Source organism: Microcaecilia unicolor, chromosome 2 (genome assembly GCF_901765095.1).
Source record: "Microcaecilia unicolor chromosome 2, aMicUni1.1, whole genome shotgun sequence".
Classification (NCBI taxonomy): domain Eukaryota; kingdom Metazoa; phylum Chordata; class Amphibia; order Gymnophiona; family Siphonopidae; genus Microcaecilia; species Microcaecilia unicolor.
In genome coordinates this window covers 150,118,269-150,141,026 of record NC_044032.1, presented here as the reverse complement: position 1 = coordinate 150,141,026, position 22,758 = coordinate 150,118,269, and the positions used below count along the sequence as shown (strand labels likewise).

The window sequence follows — 22,758 nt, the reverse complement described above, 5'->3', positions numbered from 1 at the left end:
CCTCTCCCCTTCTTCCACCATGTCCAGCAACCCTCCTCTCCCCTTCCCTCCAACCAGCAACCCTCCTCTCCCCTGCCCTCTCCTCTCCCCTTCTTCCACCATGTCCAGCAACCCTCCTCTCCCCTTCCCTCCATCCAGCAACCCTCCTCTCCCCTTCCCTCCATCCAGCAACCCTCCTCTCCCCTACTTCCACCATATCCAGCAACCCTCCTCTCCCCTTCTTCCACCATGTCCAGCAACCCTCCTCTCCCCTTCTTCCACCATGTGCAACAACCCTCCTCTCCCCTTCCCTCCATCCAGCAACCCTCCTCTCCTCTCCCCTGCCCTCTCCTCTCCCTTTCTTCCACCATGTCCAGCAACCCTCCTCTCCCCTTCCCTCCATCCAGCAACCCTCCTCTCCTCTTCTTCCACCATGTCCAGCAACCCTCCTCTCCCCTTCCCTTCATCCAGCAACCCTCCTCTCCCCTGCCCTCTCCTCTCCCCTTCTTCCACCATGTCCAGCAACCCTCCTCTCCCCTTCCCTCCATCCAGCAACCCTCCTCTCCCCTGCCCTCTCCTCTCCCCTTCTTCCACCATGTCCAGCAACCCTCCTCTCCCCTTCCCTCCATCCAGCAACCCTCCTCTCCCCTTCTTCCACCATATCCAGCAACCCTCCTCTCCCCTTCTTCCACCATGTCCAGCAACCCTCCTCTCCCCTTCCCTCCATCCAGCAACCCTCCTCTCCCCTTCTTCCACCATGTGCAGCAACCCTCCTCTCCTCTCCCATCTGCCCTGTTTCCTTCCTGCCCCCCCCCCCGCCGTACCTTTAAATATTATAGTTTTGCTGGAGTCGCGGGCAGCCGGCATTGAAGACATCGGCAGGCTTACGCCGGTTCCAGCAGCCTTCCCTTCCCTCGTTGCAAGTCGGATAATGGCTCCGCCCTCGTAGAAACAGGAAATACATCAGAAGAGGGCGGAGCCATCATCCGACTTGCAACGAGGGAAGGGAAGGCTGCTGGAACCGGCGTAAGCCTGCTGATGTCTTCAATGCCGGCTGCCCGCGACTCCAGCAAAACTGTAATATTTAAAGGTACGGCGGGGGGCGGGGCAGTGGCGGGCTGGGGAGGCAGATGCTGGATCGGAGCTCAGCCTGCTCCCTCCGCTCCGCTGCCTCCACTGCTGGGTGGGCCTGAACCAAAACTGGGTGGGCCTGGGCCCACCCAGGCCCACCCGTGGCTACGCCCCTAGTTTCAACTTCTCACTCCCATCCATATTGCAGCAAAGGAGGATTGTCAGTCGGTCCTTCGATGTTTTACCTCCAGTAGTTTCGGCATGTTTGAATGCAAGTGTTCCATCAGGAATTGCTCGCCAGTAGAGACCATTTTCATCAGCATTGAAAATGTCACGGGTACATACTCGTTCAAGATGGTAGGAAGAACTGAAACAACCCAATTTTCAGCACCAAAGTCATCAGCGTCTTGTTTCTCACCATGCTGTTTCTTGAATTTTATGCTGTCCCTCTCCTTCCATCTTTCCAACCATCCAACAGTGGCTTTGAATTCAGTTAGTCCAAGACTTTCAGCTAGCTGGTTAGCTTTCTCCATAAGCAGTGGACCACTGACAGGAAACTGTCTGCTCCTGACTCGAGAAAACCACCGAAGAAGAGCATCTTCTACCTTCTCAGCTTTTCCCGCCCGTTTTTGTTTCCACTGTGGATTTGTATTGTTTTGCCAATCTTCTACAAGCTGGTCTTTCTGCTTCAAGACACATGAAATTTGACTGAGATTGACATCATATTCTTTAGCAATAGATGCTTGACTTTGTTTGTTTTCAATTTTTTTTAAGAACTATTCGTTCAGCCAGTGTTAAAGTCTTACAGTTCCACTGCAATGACGACCCTGGTGTACGCCCTAACAACATTCTTTCACTTAGTCTGCCTGTGGCAGTTAAAGAGGCAGTAAATTTGAAATCTCGTTGGTTGTCACGCGCCAGTCGGCTTCCATATTCCGTGCGCGCACTTATGCGGAGTCTTTCCTGCAGAGGAACGGTCTTAAACCATGCATATAAGCGAATCTTGCACTTATCAGTGGTGCGCTAAACCTAAGGTTAGATTCCAAGAGCTGCACACTTTCATGATGCGGCTTGGCTGTTCTTGCTGTGCACAGAATTGCAGGCACGTCGGATTCAGGAGCAGAAAGCACTTGCAACACAAATTGTTTTAGTGTAAGAACTGAAAGAAAAAAGATTCCAGCAGGACCTGCACAAAGATATTAGGAACCTTCAGTCTAGTGCCCCCTACCCCATTAAATTTAAGCCTTTTGGACCCCCCCAAAATCATAATCTGCCAATATTATCCCTTCAGTGTAATTATTTGAAAAGTGCCAGTGCCCACCCTTTCTGGAAAAAGTACTTTGATTTTTACTCTGAGTTTCCTATTATTTTGCTTTCACCGCATGTGCACTTTGGTGCTCCTCAGAAGCTACTACCCTAGGCGACTGCCTATTGGTTAGCCTGGCCCTGGATTCCTGCCCTAGGGAGGGATATTCTGTCTAGCTGATGAGGATAGAAACTGAATGCAAAGCTGGGAGATAATGATGTGGTTTTCAAGGTTTCTCTCTCCCCCTGCTGACAAATGTTTCTTTCTGCCCAGAAATAATGCAATTCCTTCATGTTTTTTTTATAGAACACTAGTAAAAGAGGCCCGTTTCTGAGCAAATGAAACGGGCACTAGCAAGGTTTTCGTCGCCAACACCCCCCCCTCCCTGCCCAACCCCTTCGTTGTTCTGCCATTGCTCCACCCTCAATGTCATGACGTTTGATGCGAGGGCGGGCCCGGAGCGATTTCGCAACCCCCGCCTCCCTCCCTGTGAACCCCTTCGTTGTTCTGCCATCAAGGTTCTCGTCGGCAACACCCCCCTCCCTGCCTCCTTCCCTCCCTGCCAACCCCTTCGTTGTTCTGGCATTGCTCCGCCCTCAACGTCATGATGTTTGACGCAAGGGTGGGGCCCGGAGCGATTTCCCCCCCCCCCCCGCCTCCCTCCCTGCCAACCCCTTTGTTGTTCTGCCATTGCTCCGCCCTCAAGGGCGGGGCCTGGAGCGATTTTGGTGGCTTCACCACCACGAACCTTCAAACCTTTTTGAAGGAAGTCAGGGCTTGGCTTCACTGACGTCACTGTCTTCAGAACGTTGAGGGTGAGTTTTATATATATAGATAAACTCCTTTTCATGCATCAGGGAGGGAGTAAATTACCACTGAAGTGGCAAGTGCCATCAGGACCTGTACTGGAACCAAGCATTTGAGAGTCAATCAAAAGAAAGTAGAACCAAGTTGCAAACAAGGGGAAAGGTTTCTTTGGAAAACTGAGATTCATTTGTGATGCTTCCAAAGTATGCAATCAAACTTTCTGACACTGCTTTCTGTGGGAATCCTGTATTGAGGAGACAGAAATAATTTTCAAAGTGTGATTAGATCCATGATACAGGTTGCAATGACTGAAGATAGTGATTTGGGAGGTAGGGAGATGGGCAGCAAGTGATTAGAATGCATTCTAATAATGTAGAAAGTTATGTTATAGTTGTTATGGGATCTAAAATAAATGAAAATAAAGCCCCACAAGACAAAACAAAATATTGAGGCATAAATGTGTCTAACCCTTGCCCCAGACTTTGTCTCTGCATTGCAGCATGAGGTGATGAGGGGCCCTAGATTATAACATGTGATGATATTGTACTGCTTCTGATACTTTTTTTTGTTGTTGTTACATTTGTAACCTGCGCTTTCCCACTCATGGCAGGCTCAATGTGGCAGGTGATGGAGGGTTAAGTGACTTGCCCAGAGTCACAAGGAGCTGCCTGTGCTGGGAATCAAACTCAGTTCCTCAGGACCTAAGTCCACCACCCTAACCACTAGGCCACTCCTCCACTTATTTTACATTATTCACTAATCTTGTGAGCTTCGTTTAGTGACTTTTCTTCAGGTTTTGTAAGATAAAACTACTAGTAAATCTAATTACTGAAACAAAGCTCACAAGATTAGTGAATAATGTAAAATAAGTATCAGAGGCAGTGCATATAGATAGATAGATAGATAGATAGATAGATAGATAGATAGATAGATAGATAGATAGATAAGATGATCACTTAACCCTACATACACACAGTGCGTTTTTCTGAGCAAAAAAGGTGCCGGTACTCAAATGCTAGGCCGTCCTTTAGGGGTGGGGTGGTCAGTAATGGACCCACCCCACAATAGTCAAGCCCCCTACAACCAGTCACAGAACAAGGCAGAATTGATGTGTAGAGCCTGAGCTTTTTCATTAAACCTTGGGGTTCATGGGTCAATTTTTACAGACAATGGAAAAGGTGCCGGTACTCAGTACCCCCAAGTACCCCCTCAAAAAAAGCCCTGAATAAATAGCTGTGCGTATACTGCTGCCAAAAAACCTGCAACTTCTGTCTCAGAGATGTTAGTGTGCAAAGCAAGGGACGGAAACAATAATACTTAGCACTTTTATAGTGCGACAGGATATATGTAGCGCTGTATAGCGTCCATATGTCTCTGCCCTAGTGGGTACTTAAGGCAATGGGAGGTTGCAGGAGGGAGGCTATGGACACAGTGTTGCCCCTTCCTTTCTAAACTCTGAAACTCTTCTATATTTTTTCACCTGTGGTATTGATTACTCTGAATTGTAAATTGAGTAGATATTTCTGATGACTGTGGGCTACATTCTATATATGGCACCTGAAAAATCCACGTGGAATAAATTTACACCTAAGTATATTCTATAAGCAGCAGCTAGATTTAGGTGCGGTATATAGAATACACTGAGTTGGAGGAGTAGCCTAGTGGGGGGGGGGGGCATGGAGGAGTAGACTACTGATTAGAGCACCAGCCTTGATATCCCAAGGTACCCATCCCAAACCCCACTGCTGCTCTTTGTAATTTTGGGCAAGTCATTTAAGCATCCATTGCCTCCAGTACAAAATCAGATTGTGAGTCCTCAAGGGACAGGGAAATACAGAGTGTACCTAAATGTAACTCACCTTGAGCTACTACTGAAAAAGGTGTGAGCGAAGTTCAAATAAATACCCCAGTGCCTAGAACTACACACATCCATTTATACCAAGGGAAATATGGTATAAATGCCAGCAGAGAAGAGCATATTCTATAACAGTGCACACAAATTTTAGAATGTCCATTTCCCCACCTATAAACACGGCCCTTTCTGGGTCAAAAAATTAGAATTTATATAGAATACACTTAGCGAGTTATGCGCATACATTCTAATTAATGCCCATTATTGCTTGTTAAGTGCTTTTAATAGTGCTGATTGGCTTGTTAAGCCAATTAATTTACACAGATCCTATATAATAATTCTCACCTCCAACGTTCTATGCTTGGGACCGTGGCTCCCTGGCTGCAAGTGGTCTGTGAGGCAGACATGCACGAACGTCACTGACGTCAACACAGCTGATTCCAAGGCAAGGGGAGGAGTAGGGAAACACGCGCAGCGTGTTTCCCTACTCCTCCTACTGCCTCAGAATCAGCTGTCACCCCCCCGCGCTATGGCCCCCTCGAAACCCACCCCTCCCGCGAACCTGTCGATCCCCCCCGAAACGCCGAAAACCGCACCCCCCTCCCGCCGCTGTTGTGCACTACCTTCGGGTGGGTTCCTCAATCATCTTCTTAGAAAGTTTAACTCCGTGCGTCTGACGGCAGACACACGCGTGCGTCTGACGTCAGACGCACGGAGTTAAACTTTCTAAGATGATTGAGGAACCTACGGGAAGGGAAGGTAGCACAACAATGGCGGCGGCGGTGGCGGCAGTTTTCGCTGGCACGGGGGGGGGGGGGGGGAAACGACAGGTTCGCGGAAGGGTGGGGTTGAGGGGGCCGTAGCACGGGGGGAGAATTGCCTGCCTAAGGCCCGTTTCCTTGCCTACAGAAACGGGCCTTTTTTACTAGTTGTTATAGAATACACTTGGATTTTGGCATGAAACATTAGGCATGATATATAGAATCCAGTGGATAATGGGAGATAGAGTGACTTGCCCAAGGTTGTAAGGGATGTTGATGACAGAAGCAGGATTTGAACCTTTGCTCTCCAGACCATCACTTTAAGCCCTAGGCCACTCTCTTCCACCCTCTTGGCTGCAGGTAGCCTCTGAACATGGGGCATTCCTGCAGACTATGCAATTCCCACAATGCACCAGATCAATACAGTGTCTGCTGGCCTGGGAGATTTAGTGGAGAGGTGGCCTGAATGCAAGAATATTGTCACATGCTGGGAGTGTTGACTGCTGCCTCACACCTTGCACATATCCAGTGCTGACCTCTCCAACTCAGCTAGGGACCCTGCTCACAGAAAATATTGTACTGTTTGAGCTCAGTGCAGGGTCGGTACAAACACTGAAACACAACAGCTCTATGACGTGCACCAACTTTGTGTGATGCTGGAAGCATACACTTCTCCAACTTGTTTATTTCTGCTCTGATTAACATGATTCATCTTTTCCATTTAGACACCCACAGTCCTAGCCAGTATATAATAGCATTATAGCACTCTGGATGTACAGGTATCTATTATTTATATCACTCCGCCTTGACATACATCTCTTGACTCTCACAAGAGTTTGCTAAGAGGGAAGGGTTCAAAGTACTATTAACACCCCCGCTATACCATACTATGTATTAATAATAGGAGGAACAATACTTTATACGCTTTTAATCAGATTATTTAATTATTCTTTAAATTGAAGATGATTTTTGACAGATTTTCCAATTCTTTTTAATTAACTGGTGAAGATGGAGTTTATTCATAAATAAGTCTCTAAAAGTAAAAATTTCAAGCAGCTGATCTGGTTTTCAAACTGTGTAAGTAAAATACATTGCACTGGGGCATGAAAGATTGAAACTTCTGGAGTCACACTTTTCTAATGTTCCTGATAATGCATTTGGTAACCAAGCTGGTTAACTCTGCAGCAGAAGCCACATTTCAAGTTTCAAATTTATTGAAAGCTTGCTATCTCACCCATCACACAATGATATCTGGGCGGCTTACAATCTAACAGGAAAGAGAGAAAGAAGTGGGGAAGATAGGACGTGACATATAGGGTAAGAGGGGAAAGAACTACAGTTGTGATGGGATAGCATGGGGTAGTACATGGGGGGGGGGGGGGTGGAGGTATGAATCTTTTAGACTCATCTCGGGGCCCATATGATTCTCATGTAGACGAGCCATAGGCCTCTGTAAATAAAAAGGTTGTGAGATCTGTTTTAAATTTTTCTAAGGATGTCAGGTGGCAAAGGGGCTGTGGCAGTTTGTTTAAGTGGAATGGACCCTGGATAGAGAAAATTGCATTTCTGATATGATCATGGAAAATCTCTCGAAATGAAGGTACGGTCAACACAGGTTCTGAGTTGAGGATCTGAAGACTGAGTTTCTATAAGGGATTAACAGCCTCAAAAGGTATAGGGGCTCACCGTTGTGGTGTATCTTATGCACTAGAAATATTATCTTATAGATGATGCGGTGGGGCAGTGGGCTTTCAGAAGGGGCGTTGTCAAACTTTCTTGCCCCAGTGATCAGTTTTATGGCCATATTTTGAATTAATTGTAACCGTCGGATGGGTAAATAAGTGAAATTTATAAACCATGAACATAGCCCACAGTGCACGCATGTCCAAGCTGGAAAGTGTTTACCTTACAAAATCACATTTCCATGATGCAGGTCCCTGCTGAGCTACAGCTGCACCCTGTGCAATTCGCCCACTGGTACTCTCCACCCCACCTACTTTGCCACAATAGGTCGGGAACTATTTTTGCACCCCTCTATATTTGTGTCTTCTGTGGCCACATTGCTTGCACAACCCTTGGTACAGTGCTGGCATAATGCAGGAAACCCACAATTACTTCAATAACCAAAGGCCAGACAATCAATTGTTGAAGGAATATTGTTTGCTCTATCTCCAGATCAGTGCTGCAAAATGATCCAAATTCTAGACACTTATGGCTTTTGGGATTGCTTCTGCCTCCCTCATCCTCCCAGACACAGATCTGCAACTATCACGATGTGTTTGGATGTAAGTTGAAAAACCAGGACTGGCAAAAGTCTTCTTTCAGAAATTGGATCACTTGGCAGTTCTGTTCAATTACAGTGGTTGGAAAAATCCCCAGAAGTCAGACCTTCAATCCATTTACTCATAAATATTCCATATTTTGTTCTATTCCAAAATAAATGGAAGCTGTCAGGCAACAGACCACTAACGCCTTGGGAAGCTACAAAAACTCCATTTTAGGTGCAGCCATTCTTGAGCTTTTTCTGAATAACAATTGGCCACCTAGTGGCAAGCTCTTAACATTACAATTCAGTCATCACAATACAATACAGTCTCTACTATCCAACATTAGCTAATCCGACCATCTGTCATATCTGACAGACCCCTCCTCCCAGTGATGTCATCGATTTGCCGATAGGAAGTGCACAGGTTCTCTTCCTGTTTTCTGGCTTCACATGCTGCTGATTAGTGTTACTAAACAATATTATATTTTAAATAGATACCCTATGCCTGTTCTTTATCCATTAAGTATGTTTTCTGTGTATTTTTAAGGGGTTGCCATTGTTTTCTATATTATCCAACTTTTCACTTATCCAAAAATGGCTTGATCCCATCTACATTGGATAACTGAGACTGTACTGTATTTGCAATAGATTTTTGGTTCAACTACACAATATAACATGATACTACTTTTGAAACAAAAGGAATGTCAAGAAAACATGTTACTGCTTAACAAAAAGAAAAGAAAATTGTCTGTAAGAAGCATATAATTCACAGTTTGAGTTGCAAACTGGCTCCATATTTTCAGGTCAGGTGATTCAGTCCAGTTTTTACTCCCATGCATGAAGGGACTTGTAGTTCTGATACCCCTATTGCAAGGTTTGTTTTTTTTCAAACCAGTTCTGGAATGCCACTTGAGAGTCTGATTTCCAGGATATCCACAAGAATATACATGAGAGAGATTGGCATGCATTGGAAGGAATACATGCAGACTCATCTCAGGCTTATCCCTTGTGGATATCCTGAAAACCAAACCAGATAGGAGGTACTCCAGGACCACCTTGATAAACAGTGCCCTACTGCATATCTTTAGAAAAGACCACTAGGCTATGCATGCAGTGGGAATAAAACCAGGATGTCCTGAAACTCTGAAACCCACTGGCAATCCTATTCACAACTGATGTGCTCAGGGCTGGTGTTAGGGGTGTGCAAACAAGGCAACTGACTGCCCTGGATCCCCCTGCCACAGGGGCCCAAAGCTGCCCAAAGCTGAGAAGATACAGCCTGTTGGCAGGTTTTGGGGGCCCCCTTCCAAATTTCTGCCTTAGGCCCCTGCATGTTTCACATCAGCTCTAGATGCACTCTGTCATCCTTTACTAGTTTGAAGAAAACAAGAGTTTGTTTATGTTTATTGAGCTTTTAATGTGATTTTGGAACCCAGGAGGTAAGTAGCTGCCAAATATCGACTTTCATAAAAAGGGAGATGCAGCTATTATTCATTGCATTTTCTATCTTTTCCAAAATCATGTTTAAAAGGGTTAAAAAAAAACCTACTCACATTGAAAATGCGTTGACTTTTCCTCTCTCTTTCTATTAAAAGACTCCGCATTGCCAGTGTTTTTGCTCATAACAGGCGAGTCAACCTCCTAGATGAAGATTTTATTTCCCTCCTGAGGCATCCACCAAAAAATATTTACTCCAATGCAAAGTAGGAGTAATGTTATCTGGCTGACTGCCTGCTTAGCTATGAATTTTTCCTGTGACAGAAAAATAATGGAAATTCATGGGAGCTGGCCAGTGCTGCACCTTCTGTTTAACTTCGATTACATTGTAATGGCATCCAAAAAGTCATTAAAAAGTTAGCAAGAAGGCCTTGTGGAATTGCTTTTTGCTGGTTTTAGTACAGACTCCAGAAATTGGATCACATGGCAGTTCTGCTAAATTATAGTCAGGTTACAGCCATCCTTGGGTATACAGGGTTGGCTGTAACACACCTCATTTCTATTGAAAAATGGTGTTGATACTCCCTACCTACTGCACAAGCATCTTAACACGTTCATTTACCACACATATCCTCCTAGACATAAGAACATAAGAATAGTCATACTGGGTCAGACCAGTGGTCCATCTAGCCCAGTATCATGCTTTCAGCAGTAGCTAATCCAGGTCACAAGTGCTTGGCAGAAACCCAATTAGTAGCAACATTACATGCTATCAATCCCAGGACAAGCAGTGACTTCCCCCATATCCATCTCAATAACAGACTATAGACTTTTCCTCCAGGAACTTGTCCAAACCTTTTTTAAACTCAGGTATGCCAACCACCGCTACCACATCCTCCAGCAATGAGTTCCAGAGTTTAACTTCTTTGACTGAAAAAAATATTTCCTCCTGTTTGTTTTAAAAGTATTTCCATACAATTTCGAGTCTTTGTAGTTTTTGAATGAGTGAAAAATTGATTCTCTACCTGCTCCACACCACTCAAGATTTTGTAGACCACAATCATATCCCCCCTCAGCCATCCCTCTTCCAAGCTGAAGAGCCCTATGAGCCCTAACATCTTTAGTCTTTCCTCATATGGGAGCAGTTCCATCCCCTCTATCATTTTGGTTGCTCATCTTTGAACCTTTTCTAATTCCACTATATCTTTCTTGAGATACGGTGACCAGAATTGAACACAATATTCAAAGTGAGGTTGCACCATGGAGCGATACAGAGGTATTATAATAATTTTGGTCTTAATTTGCCTCCATTCACATCTTTCGAACAATCAGTCTCACAAATATACACTAGTAGTATCTAGCTCAGGGTGCAGATCCCAGATGTGTGTGGAAAATTATTAAACAATTAGGTGCCAATGATCAAGTATTGGAGTTAATTGGCACTAATTATGAGCTGTGTGTGCATCTGCCCTAAGCCCTATACTATAACATGGGTGCCTCACATCGCATAGTGAACAACTCAAAAGACGGTGTGGCCATGGGGGGCTCAGGGGCATTCCCAGAAATTAGGTGCCTTGTTATAGAATACTTGGATTTCCGCACCCAACTGCTATCAGTTGGGCACAAAGATTTATGCCAGGTATCAGCAGGTGTAAGTGGTCCCACATTAATTCCTGCAGGCACTGCGCGTTAATGGAGACATTAATGAGTGACCTGCAGTAAACATTAGTGGGAACACCCTGTCTTGATGCAACACTAATTTTGGGCTGATCATAGGTTAAAATCCTGCATTTTGGTGGATCAAGCCCAAAATGTAATGCATTTTAGTAAAGGTCCCCCCATAATATGCCCTGATACTGTATTATATTTTTGTATGAAGAAGTATAACTTGCACATACTGGCAGATGTCTTGTTGGACAGACTGGATGGACCATGTAGGTCTTTATCTGCCATCATTTACTATGGTGCTCATTTTCGAAGCAGATGGACATCTCAAAACGGCCCAAAAACCGCCCATCTGCTAAAAATGTCCAACTCTTGATATTGAAGAGGCAGAATTTGGACGTTTTACACCGCAGTTCATCTAAATATCAAGGGAATGTGTTGGAGGCGTGTTTTAGGCAGGACTAGGGAGGGCTCAAAATTAGGATGTCTTTCAGCAATAATGGAATCATGCAAATCATGAACTTAGCTGCATTCAATATGATTTCAGTGACCTGCAGCCATCAAGGCAGCACTACACCTTTTTGATGCTGCTTTTAACTCCCTAACCCCTATTCACTTGTACAGTACCAAATGTCTGTGTTCAACCCCACCTTTAGTCATTCCCTTATTTTTCCTGATTAGATTGTTAGCTCTGTAGAGCTGGGACTTTCTCTTCACGTTCAAATGTACAGCGCTGCGTACGTCTTAGTAGAGCTATAGCAATGATAAGTAGTAGTAGTACTATCTCGCCCCTCTCTGCTTAACTTTCTGACTCCTCACAGACGACAACACAAAGTCTTGCACCATCGCGCTGGTTTTCTGTAGCAATGTTTGGGTCCTGAGATACGATCACTTGTTTTTCAGTAACTCAGAGAAGGAAAAAAAAAAGTCAAATGTCAAAAAAGCATAGGCTGGCTTCAGCCGATTGACTTTAATCTTTGGTCCCTAAGACCTTAATGTCAGAAAGCACAGCCAAAGGGGGCGAGGGGGAGGGGAGGGGAGGGGAGAGGAACGCTCCAACTGCCTGTGATAAGAGAGAACGAGCAATGCGTCACTGTAAACCGTGAGGCGGTAGCACTTTAAGCATCCCCCGGCCGCATCCCTGCCTTCACTGTCACTGATATCCGAGACGTGGCTGGCACTGCAGCTCCGGGAGAGGTGGCTTGGGCTGTGCCCTGCCAAACATGGTCACTGCACTTCTGGCACACTATGCTGGACATCTGCAAGCTGAGAGACTTCACCACGTTCCCGCTCGTTTACAGTAAGGTAAGAGTTGGTCCTTCCTTCTCGGATCTCGCTTTTTTTTTTTTTTTTTTTTAATTGCTTGTGCTTCCTGCTGTCAGATCGTGCTCAGGGGACGCCGCCTGAAAGCCAAGCACTTTGCAAAATAGTGACAACATCCCTCTTAATAAGTACGTGGCCATCTGTAAAAAGAAGCGAGGGAAAGAAAGGAGTTTAAAACTTTCTTCCTCCTTCTGCTCAAAACAGCAGCGGAAAAGCTGTCTTACTGAAGACCTGAGGGTGATCTGCAAGTGCAAAGCAGTATGTAAGGGAGGCAGTTCAGTAAACTTTAGAAACCGGCAGTTTCAGAATTTCCTGTACGTCTGAATGAAATCGAAACACGCTTGTTAACGTTCATTTGTTGTTCTGCAGTGTTTAAATCCTGTGGTGGCAACAAAGAAAAGAGATCTTTGGTTTCTTCAGATCAGAGATTAAAAAATAAAATAGCTGCATTCAGGACACTGTATCAACGTAAACATTATAGAGACTCCAGTACATACAGCTCTTATAATACATAAGCTGGTAATGTTATAAAGACAGGTTTTCTCTACATACAGATTAATTTATTTCCATCATAGTATGTGCTATCATAGGAGTCAACTTTTCAAAATTATTGGGGGTGCTAAGCCCAGTGGAAATTACTCCTCACTGGACACATACAATGAATTTTCTCAATATTGGGGGTGCTCAAGCACCCACAGCACCCACAGAGTCGGCTCCAATGTGTGCTATGCATATGTATCTCTCTTTCTATATCATATTTATATTCTATACTTTACATACAGTAGGGACAGAGTATCTGCTTATGCTGTGTATGTGGATAATTTATTCGGGGAGGAGGTGAGCTAAGTGTCTTCAGCCATCCCAAAGTTTCTATGGATGATACAACCAGTGGCGTAGCCGGGGGGGGGGGGTGCCAGGGGAGCGGCCGCTCCCCCAAATGGAGTTCTGCCAGCTCCGGCGCCTATTTGTTTCTCAATGTGTTGCACTGAAAATGTGCGCCAACACTGGCGGAAGTCTGCTCTCGCTCCCCCCGCGTCGTCAACCTGGCTCCGCTTCTGGATACAACTACACACCATGAAAGATGCTGTGGGCTTTATTTAGGTACAGATATTCAGATTCCCAAATTTGTAGTCAATCTCCATTTTAAGAGAAAGCAATACAAATAAAACAATTATTGGTGGTTTACAAAGCCATTCAAGGTGTTGATATGTGAGTGACTGGAGGCTATCCACATTATGAAATTATCAAAGGAGATTTCCCTACCTGCCTGTTCCAATTCTGTATGCAAACCACTTGCAGAAGGCTCAAAGTTGCATTAACCCTTCTGGTGAAGGATTTCTGCTTAGATGCAGTGTAAATAGCTGTCTCCCAGTGGGTTGAGAGTTCGCCCCCTAATGAGTTCACAAAAATAGTGGACAACCTTCAAAAGGAAAGAGTTCTGGTGGACAGGGGAAGCAAGCTGTCTCAATTTCGCTTTAAACTCCCAAAGAATCTCTGCCTACTCCAGGGGACTGTTTTAATAAAAACACCTTTATTAGGTGAAACTCCCCCAGGCCGAGTGTGTACAGAATAGTGAAATAAGAGAGGCAAAAATAGGCAAGTTAAAGATAGTTCATCTGTTTCTCTCAGACCTTTTTTCTGTCCTCCTCTTTAATCCTCTTCTACTGTCAGGGGTAGACTGCGCACTTGCTACCTCAGATTTCTTCAAGTTTCCTATATGGCAGTTGCAGAAATAATAATTTAAAAAAAAACACTTTCCAAAATGCTCCCTGAACTTAGACCACTTTCCTTCAGTATCAGTGCCTCATGGACCAAAATGCTCCTCGGCATTACCTCCTTTGGGGAGAAACATGATAGGGAAAATTATTTCTCCCCAAAAGACAAAATCCTTAGAAATCCTCTCCAGACCCCCCCCCCCCCCCCACTGTCCCCTCTGATTCAGCGAAGCTGACATGGGGAGCTCTACCTGTACAAGGCCTTGCTAGCTAGCTATGAGGGGGGCAGCTCCCCTGCTACTCCCTGTGAGCCCAGAGATGCCACGTCTCACTCGTTAGCAGTATGTCACACTCATTTGATCGTTTTCATACTCTGAGCACTTCTTTTACTCATGAGAACTCCAGTGCCAGTACACTGTTTTTATTATTACTGCTTTTATAAGAGATAAACCTAAGAGAAGTCAAATAGAGGCTGACCAGATTCGGCACCGAAACTGACCTGAAATCTGGTTTCGGTTTTGGCTGAAAATTCCTGTGTATTTTCAGCTGAAACCGAACCTCTCCCCCTTGTCCCTTGTGATTGCTCTCACACACAAACCCCTTTCAGCCTGGCCACCCTTAGTGAAGCCCTGGTGGTCTAGTGGCATTTTGGGGGGCAGGAATGGACCCCACTCTTTCCTGCCCCGTGCGCTGCTCCTATCCAAATGGCTGCTGAGACTGCTGCGGGAGGTCTCGGCAGCCAGTTTCCAATTGGAACCAGCATGGACAGAGGATTTGCTCCTGCCTGTATTGGTTCCAGTCACAAAATGACAGGGCAGGAGCAAGTAGAGTCTGCCCCTGAAGAGACCACTGTACCACCAAGGCTACTTTGATGGAGCAGCAGCACAGGGCAGGAACAAGTGGGGTTCGTTTCTGCCCCAGAAAAGGCCACTAGACCAGTAGGGCTTCACTAAGGTAGGCCCAGGGAGGGCCTATGGCTGGTCAGGCTGGAAGGGGAGGAGAGCAATTGCAGGGGGTCTTCATCAGGAGGGGACTTTTATGGTCAAGGAGATGGAGTTGGGGGGGGGGGGTACAGTTTCATTTACAGTTTTGGTTTCTGCCTGAGGGCCATCCCCTCACTCCTCGCCCGCTCACCCTGCTTGGGTGTATTCCCCCCAGGCTCCCCTGCAGCTCCCAGACTTTAAAAAAGGGTTTTGTAATTGGCTTGTCTGGCTTGGCTTTATTGCCTTGTGCAGGGAATAAGCTGTTTCAGAAAAAAAAAAAAAAAGGCTTGATTAGACATGCAAAAGAACCAAAATCCTTAGAGTGCACCCCAAGGGAGCAGGGAGCCCCAGGCTAAGGTCAGCTCGAGCGGCAGGGCAGCCTGCATGAGCCGGTCAGGAATGCCTTCCAGCAGACGCTTTAGTATCTTCTGCAAGAACTGACAGATTAGCACATCTGCCAGTTCTGGTTGCCCCTCTTGTGATGGGTTATTTCCAATTTTGGAAATCGAGGTGTTGAGGAAGATTGTATTGCTGATTTTTTACATCATTGGATTATTCCAATAGGGCCGTAATATCCAGACTCTCTGTTATGGAAGAAGTAAGGGCAACCCTATCAGTGGCATTTATCTTTTCCCAAGATGTAGATGCGATTTTGAAGCTATACTTTTCGTTTCTAGCAAACTTTCTGTTTCTGGGTCAGAGGATCTGGGTTTTTCCAAATGTTACCAAGTAAACTCATCAGTGGAGGAAATTGTTTCTTTCCATGCACCAGGAGGCTATTACCAGATATGTTCTTTTTGATCTACAACAGCTTAAAGGTTTTCTTGAGAGGAAGAATAATTTTTTTTTTGAGGGAGGGGCTAATTAAGATGCTTTTTCAGAATATGATGGATTGCAGGTTATGTTGTGTTTAACCTTTTCATTTTTTCTATGTAATTTTCTCCAACTTGTGATCAGTTTTCAGTCTCCCCCCCCCCCCCTCCCATTACTTGTGGACTGATGTGGTTTAAATATTTGATTTGTCTATTTTTTCTTGTTGTTATTTCCTTTTTATGTTTATGATGATAAGATTTCTTGCCTATTTTTTCCTCTTTGAGGATATAGGGAATAGTCAGTATTCACAATGGAGAAGGGTAGATGTTGGGGTTCCCCAGGGGTCTGTGCTGGGACCGCTGCTTTTTTACATATTTATAAATGATCTAGAGATGGGAATAACTAGTAAGGTAATTAGATTTGCTGATGACACAAAGTTATTCAAAGATCTTAAATCGCAAGAGGATTGTGAAAATTACAAGAGGACCTTATGAGACTGGGAGACTGGGCATCCAAATGGCAGATGTTTAATGTGAGCAAGTGCAAAGTGATTCATGTGGGAAAGAGGAACCTGAACTATAGCAACGTGATGCAAGTTCCACATTAGGAGTCACCAACCAGGAAAGGGATCTAGGTGCCATCATTGATGATACATTGAAACCCTCTGCTCGGTGTGCTGTGGAACCTAAGAAAGCAAATAGAATGTTAGGTATTATTAGGAAAGGAATGGAAAACAAAAATGAGGATGTTATAATGTTTTTGAATCGCTCCATGGTGTGACTGTACCTCGAATACTGTGTGCAATTCTGGTCTCCGCATCTCAAAAAAGATATAGTGGAATTAGAAAAGGTACGGAGAAGAGTGATGAAAATGATAAAGGGGAACAGGACAACTTCCCTATGAGGAAAGGCTAAAGTGGGTAGGGCTCTTCAGCTTAGAGAAAAGACGGCTGAGGGGAGATATGATAGAGGTCTATAAAATAATGAGTGGAGTGGAACAGGTAGATGTGAACCGCTTGTTTACTCTTTCCAAAAATACTAGACTACGGAGCATGCAATGAATATATAAACTAGTAAATTTAAAACAAATCAGAGAAAATATTTCTTCACTCAATATGTAATTAAACTCTGGAATTCATTGCCAGAGAATGTGGTAAAAGCATTAGCTTAGTGGGGGTTAAAAAAGAAAAGTCCATAAGCCATTATTAAGATGGACTTGAGGAAAATCCACTGCTTATTTCTAGGATAAGCAGCATAAAATCTAGTGTACTGTTTTGGGTTCTTGCCAGGTACTTGTAACCTGGATTGGCCACTGTTTGAAATAGGATGCTGGACTTGATGGACCTTCGGTCTGTCCCAATATGGCAACGCTTATGTTCTTAACTTATCATTCTAAGTTATCATATATTAACTCATGAACATATCAGAGATTCCATCTTTTCAGTACAAGGACCATGTCTTTTGAATGCTCTCCCTCGATCATTGAGGCTTCAATCTACTTTATCAAATTTCAAATCTACACTTAAAACCCATTTGTTTGTTGATGTCTATCAATGACCCCATGGGGCTCGTTTTCAAAGTACTTAGACTTACGTGGAGGGGCATAATCGAATGGCGCTGGCCAAATAGATCGTCGGCGATCTATATTGGCGGCGATGCAACAGGTGGCCGGAACCGTATTATCGAAAAAAATGGCCGGCCATCTTTTTTTTCGATAATACGGTTTAGGCTGGCCAAATGCCAGAGTTCGCCGGGTTTGAGATCGCCGGTTTTGTTTTTCAGCGATAATGGAAAAAAATGCCGGCCAACCCGAACCCGGCAAAATCCAAGGCATTTGGTCGTGGGAGGAGCCAGCATTTGTAGTGCACTGGTCCCCCTGACATGCCAGGACACCAACTGGGCACCCTAGGGGTCAGTGCGGTGGACTTCAGAAAAAGCTCCCACATGAATAGCTCCCTTACTTTGGGTGCTGAGCCCCCCCCCCAAAACCCACTACCCACAAATGTACAAACACTAACATAGCTCTTAGGGGTGAAGGGGGCAACTACATGTGGGTACAGTGGGTTTTGGAGGGCTCCCATTTACCAGAACAAGTGTTACAGGTAGGGGGGATGGGCCTGGGTCCGCCTGCCTTAAGTGCACTGTGGTACCCACTAAAAGTGCTCCAGGGACCTGCATACATGCAGGCCTCTAGGACTTGTTGCTGCTGTATAACCTTGGCCCACCAGTTGACACTCGAAGACTAATCTCTTTGAAAAAGTCCTTTATTTGAATAAGCACGTTTACTCACAGTTAACTGCAGATCAGAGGTTGTGCCCCACTGGCAAAGAGTCCCCTGGTATTAAGATTAGCAGTAGGTCAGAGCTGGCACAATGGTGTACAATACCCTCTTTCAGCACCATTCAAGGTAAAAACTACGTTCTCTAACGTGGGTAACACAGGAAAGGGAACTAAAACTGGCTTACAAAAATGGCCACTACCGCATGGACTACAACAGGAAACAAAACAGGGCACACTCTGACCCAGTTAGCAGGGGGGAAAAGCACCATGGGAGTACAGCCCAGTACCCTACACCCACCACAATGCATTGCTAATGTGACTCTCTGCAGGGCACCTAACAGAAAAGGTGTCACACTCACCCCAGAGCCACATCGCAACCAGGGAAAGGCTGTCGGAGGATACAACACATTCTGCTGTCATGGAGGTGGGTACGGCATTTGAGGCTGGCAAAATATGTTTATAATTGTGTTTTTTAGTGTGGGAGGGGGTTGGTGACCACTGGGGGAGTACGGGGAGGTCATCCCCGATTCCTTCCGGTGGTCATCTAGTCAGTTGGGGCACTTTTTTGAGGCTTGGTCGTGAAAATAAAAGGACCAAGTAAACCCAACGAAATACTGATGAACGCCGCTTTTTTTCCCATTATCCGTGAAAGCCGGCCATCTGGTAGCCACGCCCATGCCCCGCCTTCGCTACGCCGCCGACACGCCCCCTTGAACTTTTGCCGGCTCGATGACGGGAAAGCGGCGATGGTGTCAAAAAAGGGGATTTCGATTATACCAATTTGGCCGCTTTTGAGAGATCACCGGCCATCTCCCGATTTATGTCGGAAGATGGCCGGCAATTGCTTTCGAAAATAAGCCTGAAAGTTCCATAGTTTGCTATATAACTTTTTATGTGTGCTTTGAAACTACAGCTATATGTCAAATATCTGGACAGAGTTGACTGTTCATGCAGAACACTTCTACTGTCTTATCCCACCCCCTTTACTATCAGAATTGTAGTTCTTCCCTCACTGCCCTTTGAGTCATGTCTTTCATCTATTGCATTTTTGTTTTTCAACCTCTGTCTTTCTTTCTTCCTATTTTACCTTGTAAACCACCCTGATGGCCTTTATAGAGAAGTAGTAAATAATAAATATACTTCGAAACTTGGGCTTTTCCACCCACTAAGGTCATTTTTATGCAGCCATAAAATGTGAGGGCTCGTGCATTATTCCTGCACTAACCAGTTAGCTCATGCTGATGTAGATGTTCTGTTTAGCGCAGGAATGCCCACTTTCCACCCCTGACGTGACCCGTCCAAAAATATATACTTGTGGTTAGAGTGTGCACGTTTGGAAGTTACTGTAGGATGCCTGAGTGTGACCCATGGCAAACCATTTTAAGCTGTATTAGGCATGCATTATGCCTAATGCAGCTTAGTAAAAGGGCCTCTTAATCCTTATATGAATGTATTTCAAATTTATAAATACATTTTTTAAAGACCTAGAATTTTCCTCCTCCTAAATATCAAGGAACAGTCCCTTGGGCCTGCTACAGCTGGTAAACCATGCATGTAAAAGCCTTCATTTCTTTCACCCCTGTGGAATTGCTATTTTTTATTTATTTTTTGTTACATTTGTACCCCGCGCTTTCCCACTCATGGCAGGCTCAATGCGGCTATCTCACAAAAAATGACCAGTGGCGTTCCTAGAGGGGCTGACACTCAGATCGATGAAAAGGCTTGAAGGTGAGACTGCCAGATCCTTCCCCACCTGGGCCAGATTCATCTAGATCTGGAAACCCAAAGGAGCAGGGAGGTAACTACTAGAAAAATAAAACTATCCTTTCAATCAAGATCCACTTCAACTCCATAGGAATTAGATGCAGTGGCGTAGCGGTGGCGCCTGCCACCCGGAGCGGATCGCCGCTGCACCCCCCCCCCGGGTGCAAACCAACACGACCCCCCCCCCCCCACCAGCGTGGACCCCCCCCCGGCATAGTGCCACCCCGACACGGTCCCCACCTGCCTACGAGCTCCATCCATCTGCAGCGCTGCTGTAAAGAAGAAATCGCTTCGTCGGTCCTTCCCTCACTCACTGTGTCCCGCCTTCTGACGTAACTTCCTGTTTCCTCAAGGGCGGGACACAGTGAGTGAAGGAAGGGCCGACGAAGCGATTTCTTCTTTACAGCAGCGCTGCAGATGGCTGGAGCTCGTAGGCAGGTGGGGACCGTGTCGGGGGGGAGGCGCTGCGCCGGGCGGGGTGGACGGATGCACCCCCCCCACCCGTTGACACCCGGGGCAGACCGCCCCCACCGCCCCACCCTTGCTATGCCACTGATTAGATGGGAAAGGTTTCTGGACAATTTGTCATTTCCAGTGGCGTACCAAGGGGGGGGGGTGGGGGCGCTTCGCCCCGGGTGCACACCGCTGAGGGGGAGGTGCCGCGCGCCGGTCAGCATCGTTCATTTCCATGCTCCCTCTGCCCCGGAACAGGTTACTTGAGAGGAGACTTGAGTGAGGTTCAAAGATCTGTAGCTTGTGGGGGTGGGGGTATCCAAGGTATTGCAGGGTTTGAGTGAAGGGATTTGAGGGACAAAAGCGGGGAGAGAGTGAGAGAATTGGAAGGGATGTGGGAGAGTGGGGAGAGAGACAGAGAAGGGATCAGATGACTATGGAGTGTTAGAAGACTGTTCTTTCCTATTGTGATTCTAGATCTCTCTCCCTGATCCACGGTCCCCCACTTTCTCATTCTTCTTTCCCTATTCCCTCTTTCCTCTCCTCATTCCCTTTACATCTCCCTCCTTTGCTCCCTGATTCTTCATATCTGTCCTTCCTGTCTGAGATCCCTTCACATCTTTCTTCCGATATCCCTTGTCTCTCCCCATCATCCAGAAAGAAATATAAAAAAAATGACAGCAGATAAAGGCCATATAGCCTTTACATTCTGCCCACCCTCACTGACTGCTAAGTTCCACAATCACTTTTACTTCCAATTCACTGTCCCCCTCGCCCCCTAAGTATCTTTTACATACTTTAATACGCAGATATAAGCAAATATATATATAAATAGGCCTCAAAATTGCTCCAGAAGTTCAACAACTTTGCCATGGAGTTTACCACAGCACAAATTTGCATTTGCCTTGCTGCAGGAAATTAGGGGCTGTGACTATAATCTCTGCTAGAAGTCTGTTTCAGATATGCACCACCCTCTCGTGGTTAAAGCATTTTCTTGTGCTCCTTTCGTAACTCTCACCTCGGTTTTATATAATGATTCTTTGCCTAGAACTTTTCAGTCTGTGAAAATTGTTTTCCCTAGATGCTTTGAATATTCATTTACAGCTAGTCACTCGCTCTACATCAGGGCTAACTTACCACGCACCCTCTGAGACCATCTGAACAGTCCTTGTTCAACTGTATATAAATTTACAATTTCATTGTAATTTATATTCCATTCTTATCCAGAGTGGAGTACAAACATACATAATAACAAAAACATATAATAAGCAATACTTAATCACACAATAACCAACTGTAGGTACCATACAAACTAACAAAAGCACAAGCTCCTATCAGTCTCTGCTTTCAATCAAGCCTGAGATCTTAGTCACTGCAAACTATTAAATTGCCTGTGTTAACAAATGCTGCTTCAGTAGTTTATTAAACGCGACAACGTTCTTCTGCTTCCTAAGAAGGGCCGACAACTTATTCCATTCAGCAGGTCCAGCCACAGAATAAATCTTCCTTCTTGTTGATTCCAGACAAAAAAAAAACTGGACATCTGGCACTTCCAGTGTACAGGAAGCCTCTGAGCAAAGCACTCATGTCAGTCTGTACCAATGCAGAGAGTCAGTCAAATATTGAGATGATTCGTAATATAAGCTCTGATGAATCAGAGTCAACAGCTTAAACTTTGATCCTCTCTGACAAAGGCAACAATTGCAATTTTTTACGGAAAGGACATGATCATTCTTAGATAACCCATATAGCAAACAAACTGTAGAGTTTTGAGCAATTTGTAATGACTGAATACAGATTGCTGGCAAGTCAACGTACCCAATGTTGCAGTAATCAATCTGACCACTCCTATTTACCACAATGTCTGTCATACCCATCTTGTCTTTCCTAATTGCACATATTGCTGCAAAATGTATAAAGCAGACAGGGGCTCATTTTCAAAGCACCTAGACTTCCAAATTTCCATAGGTTACTATTTGTAACTTTGTTAGTCTAAGCGCTTTGAAAATATGCCTCACAGTGTTCCTGAAATTTCTCCTACATGCCCCGATACTATCTGAATCATGCCGGGGCAGCAGTGGCGGGCCCACCCACTTTGGGCTCAGGCCCACCCAATAGCAGTACACCTATGCTGTGGTTGACGGGGATTCCCAAGCCCACCAGCTGAAAACTCCCAACAACTGTCCCTCCTGCATACCTTGCAAATAGCAGATATTTGCCTGCAGCAAGCAGCGACTGATACATATTGCTCGCACCATCCCCACAGCCTTCCCTCTGACGTATT

General features: G+C 45.3%; 1 protein-coding gene across 2 annotated transcripts in view; it reads left to right on the top strand.

Moving 5' to 3' along the window:
• Positions 1–22,758, top strand: part of MCTP1 (multiple C2 and transmembrane domain containing 1) — an 854,885-nt gene that overhangs the window by 168,524 nt on the left and 663,603 nt on the right. The window contains exon 1 of one of the 2 annotated variants that reach the window (XM_030193397.1): positions 12,271–12,449. The exons of the other annotated variant lie outside the window; for it this stretch is intronic. Within the exon in view, the coding sequence (XP_030049257.1) occupies positions 12,393–12,449 (57 nt within the window). The 5' untranslated portion in view covers positions 12,271–12,392. Of the gene's footprint in view, positions 1–12,270; positions 12,450–22,758 lie in introns of those variants that run through there. 2 annotated transcript variants of the gene reach the window in all.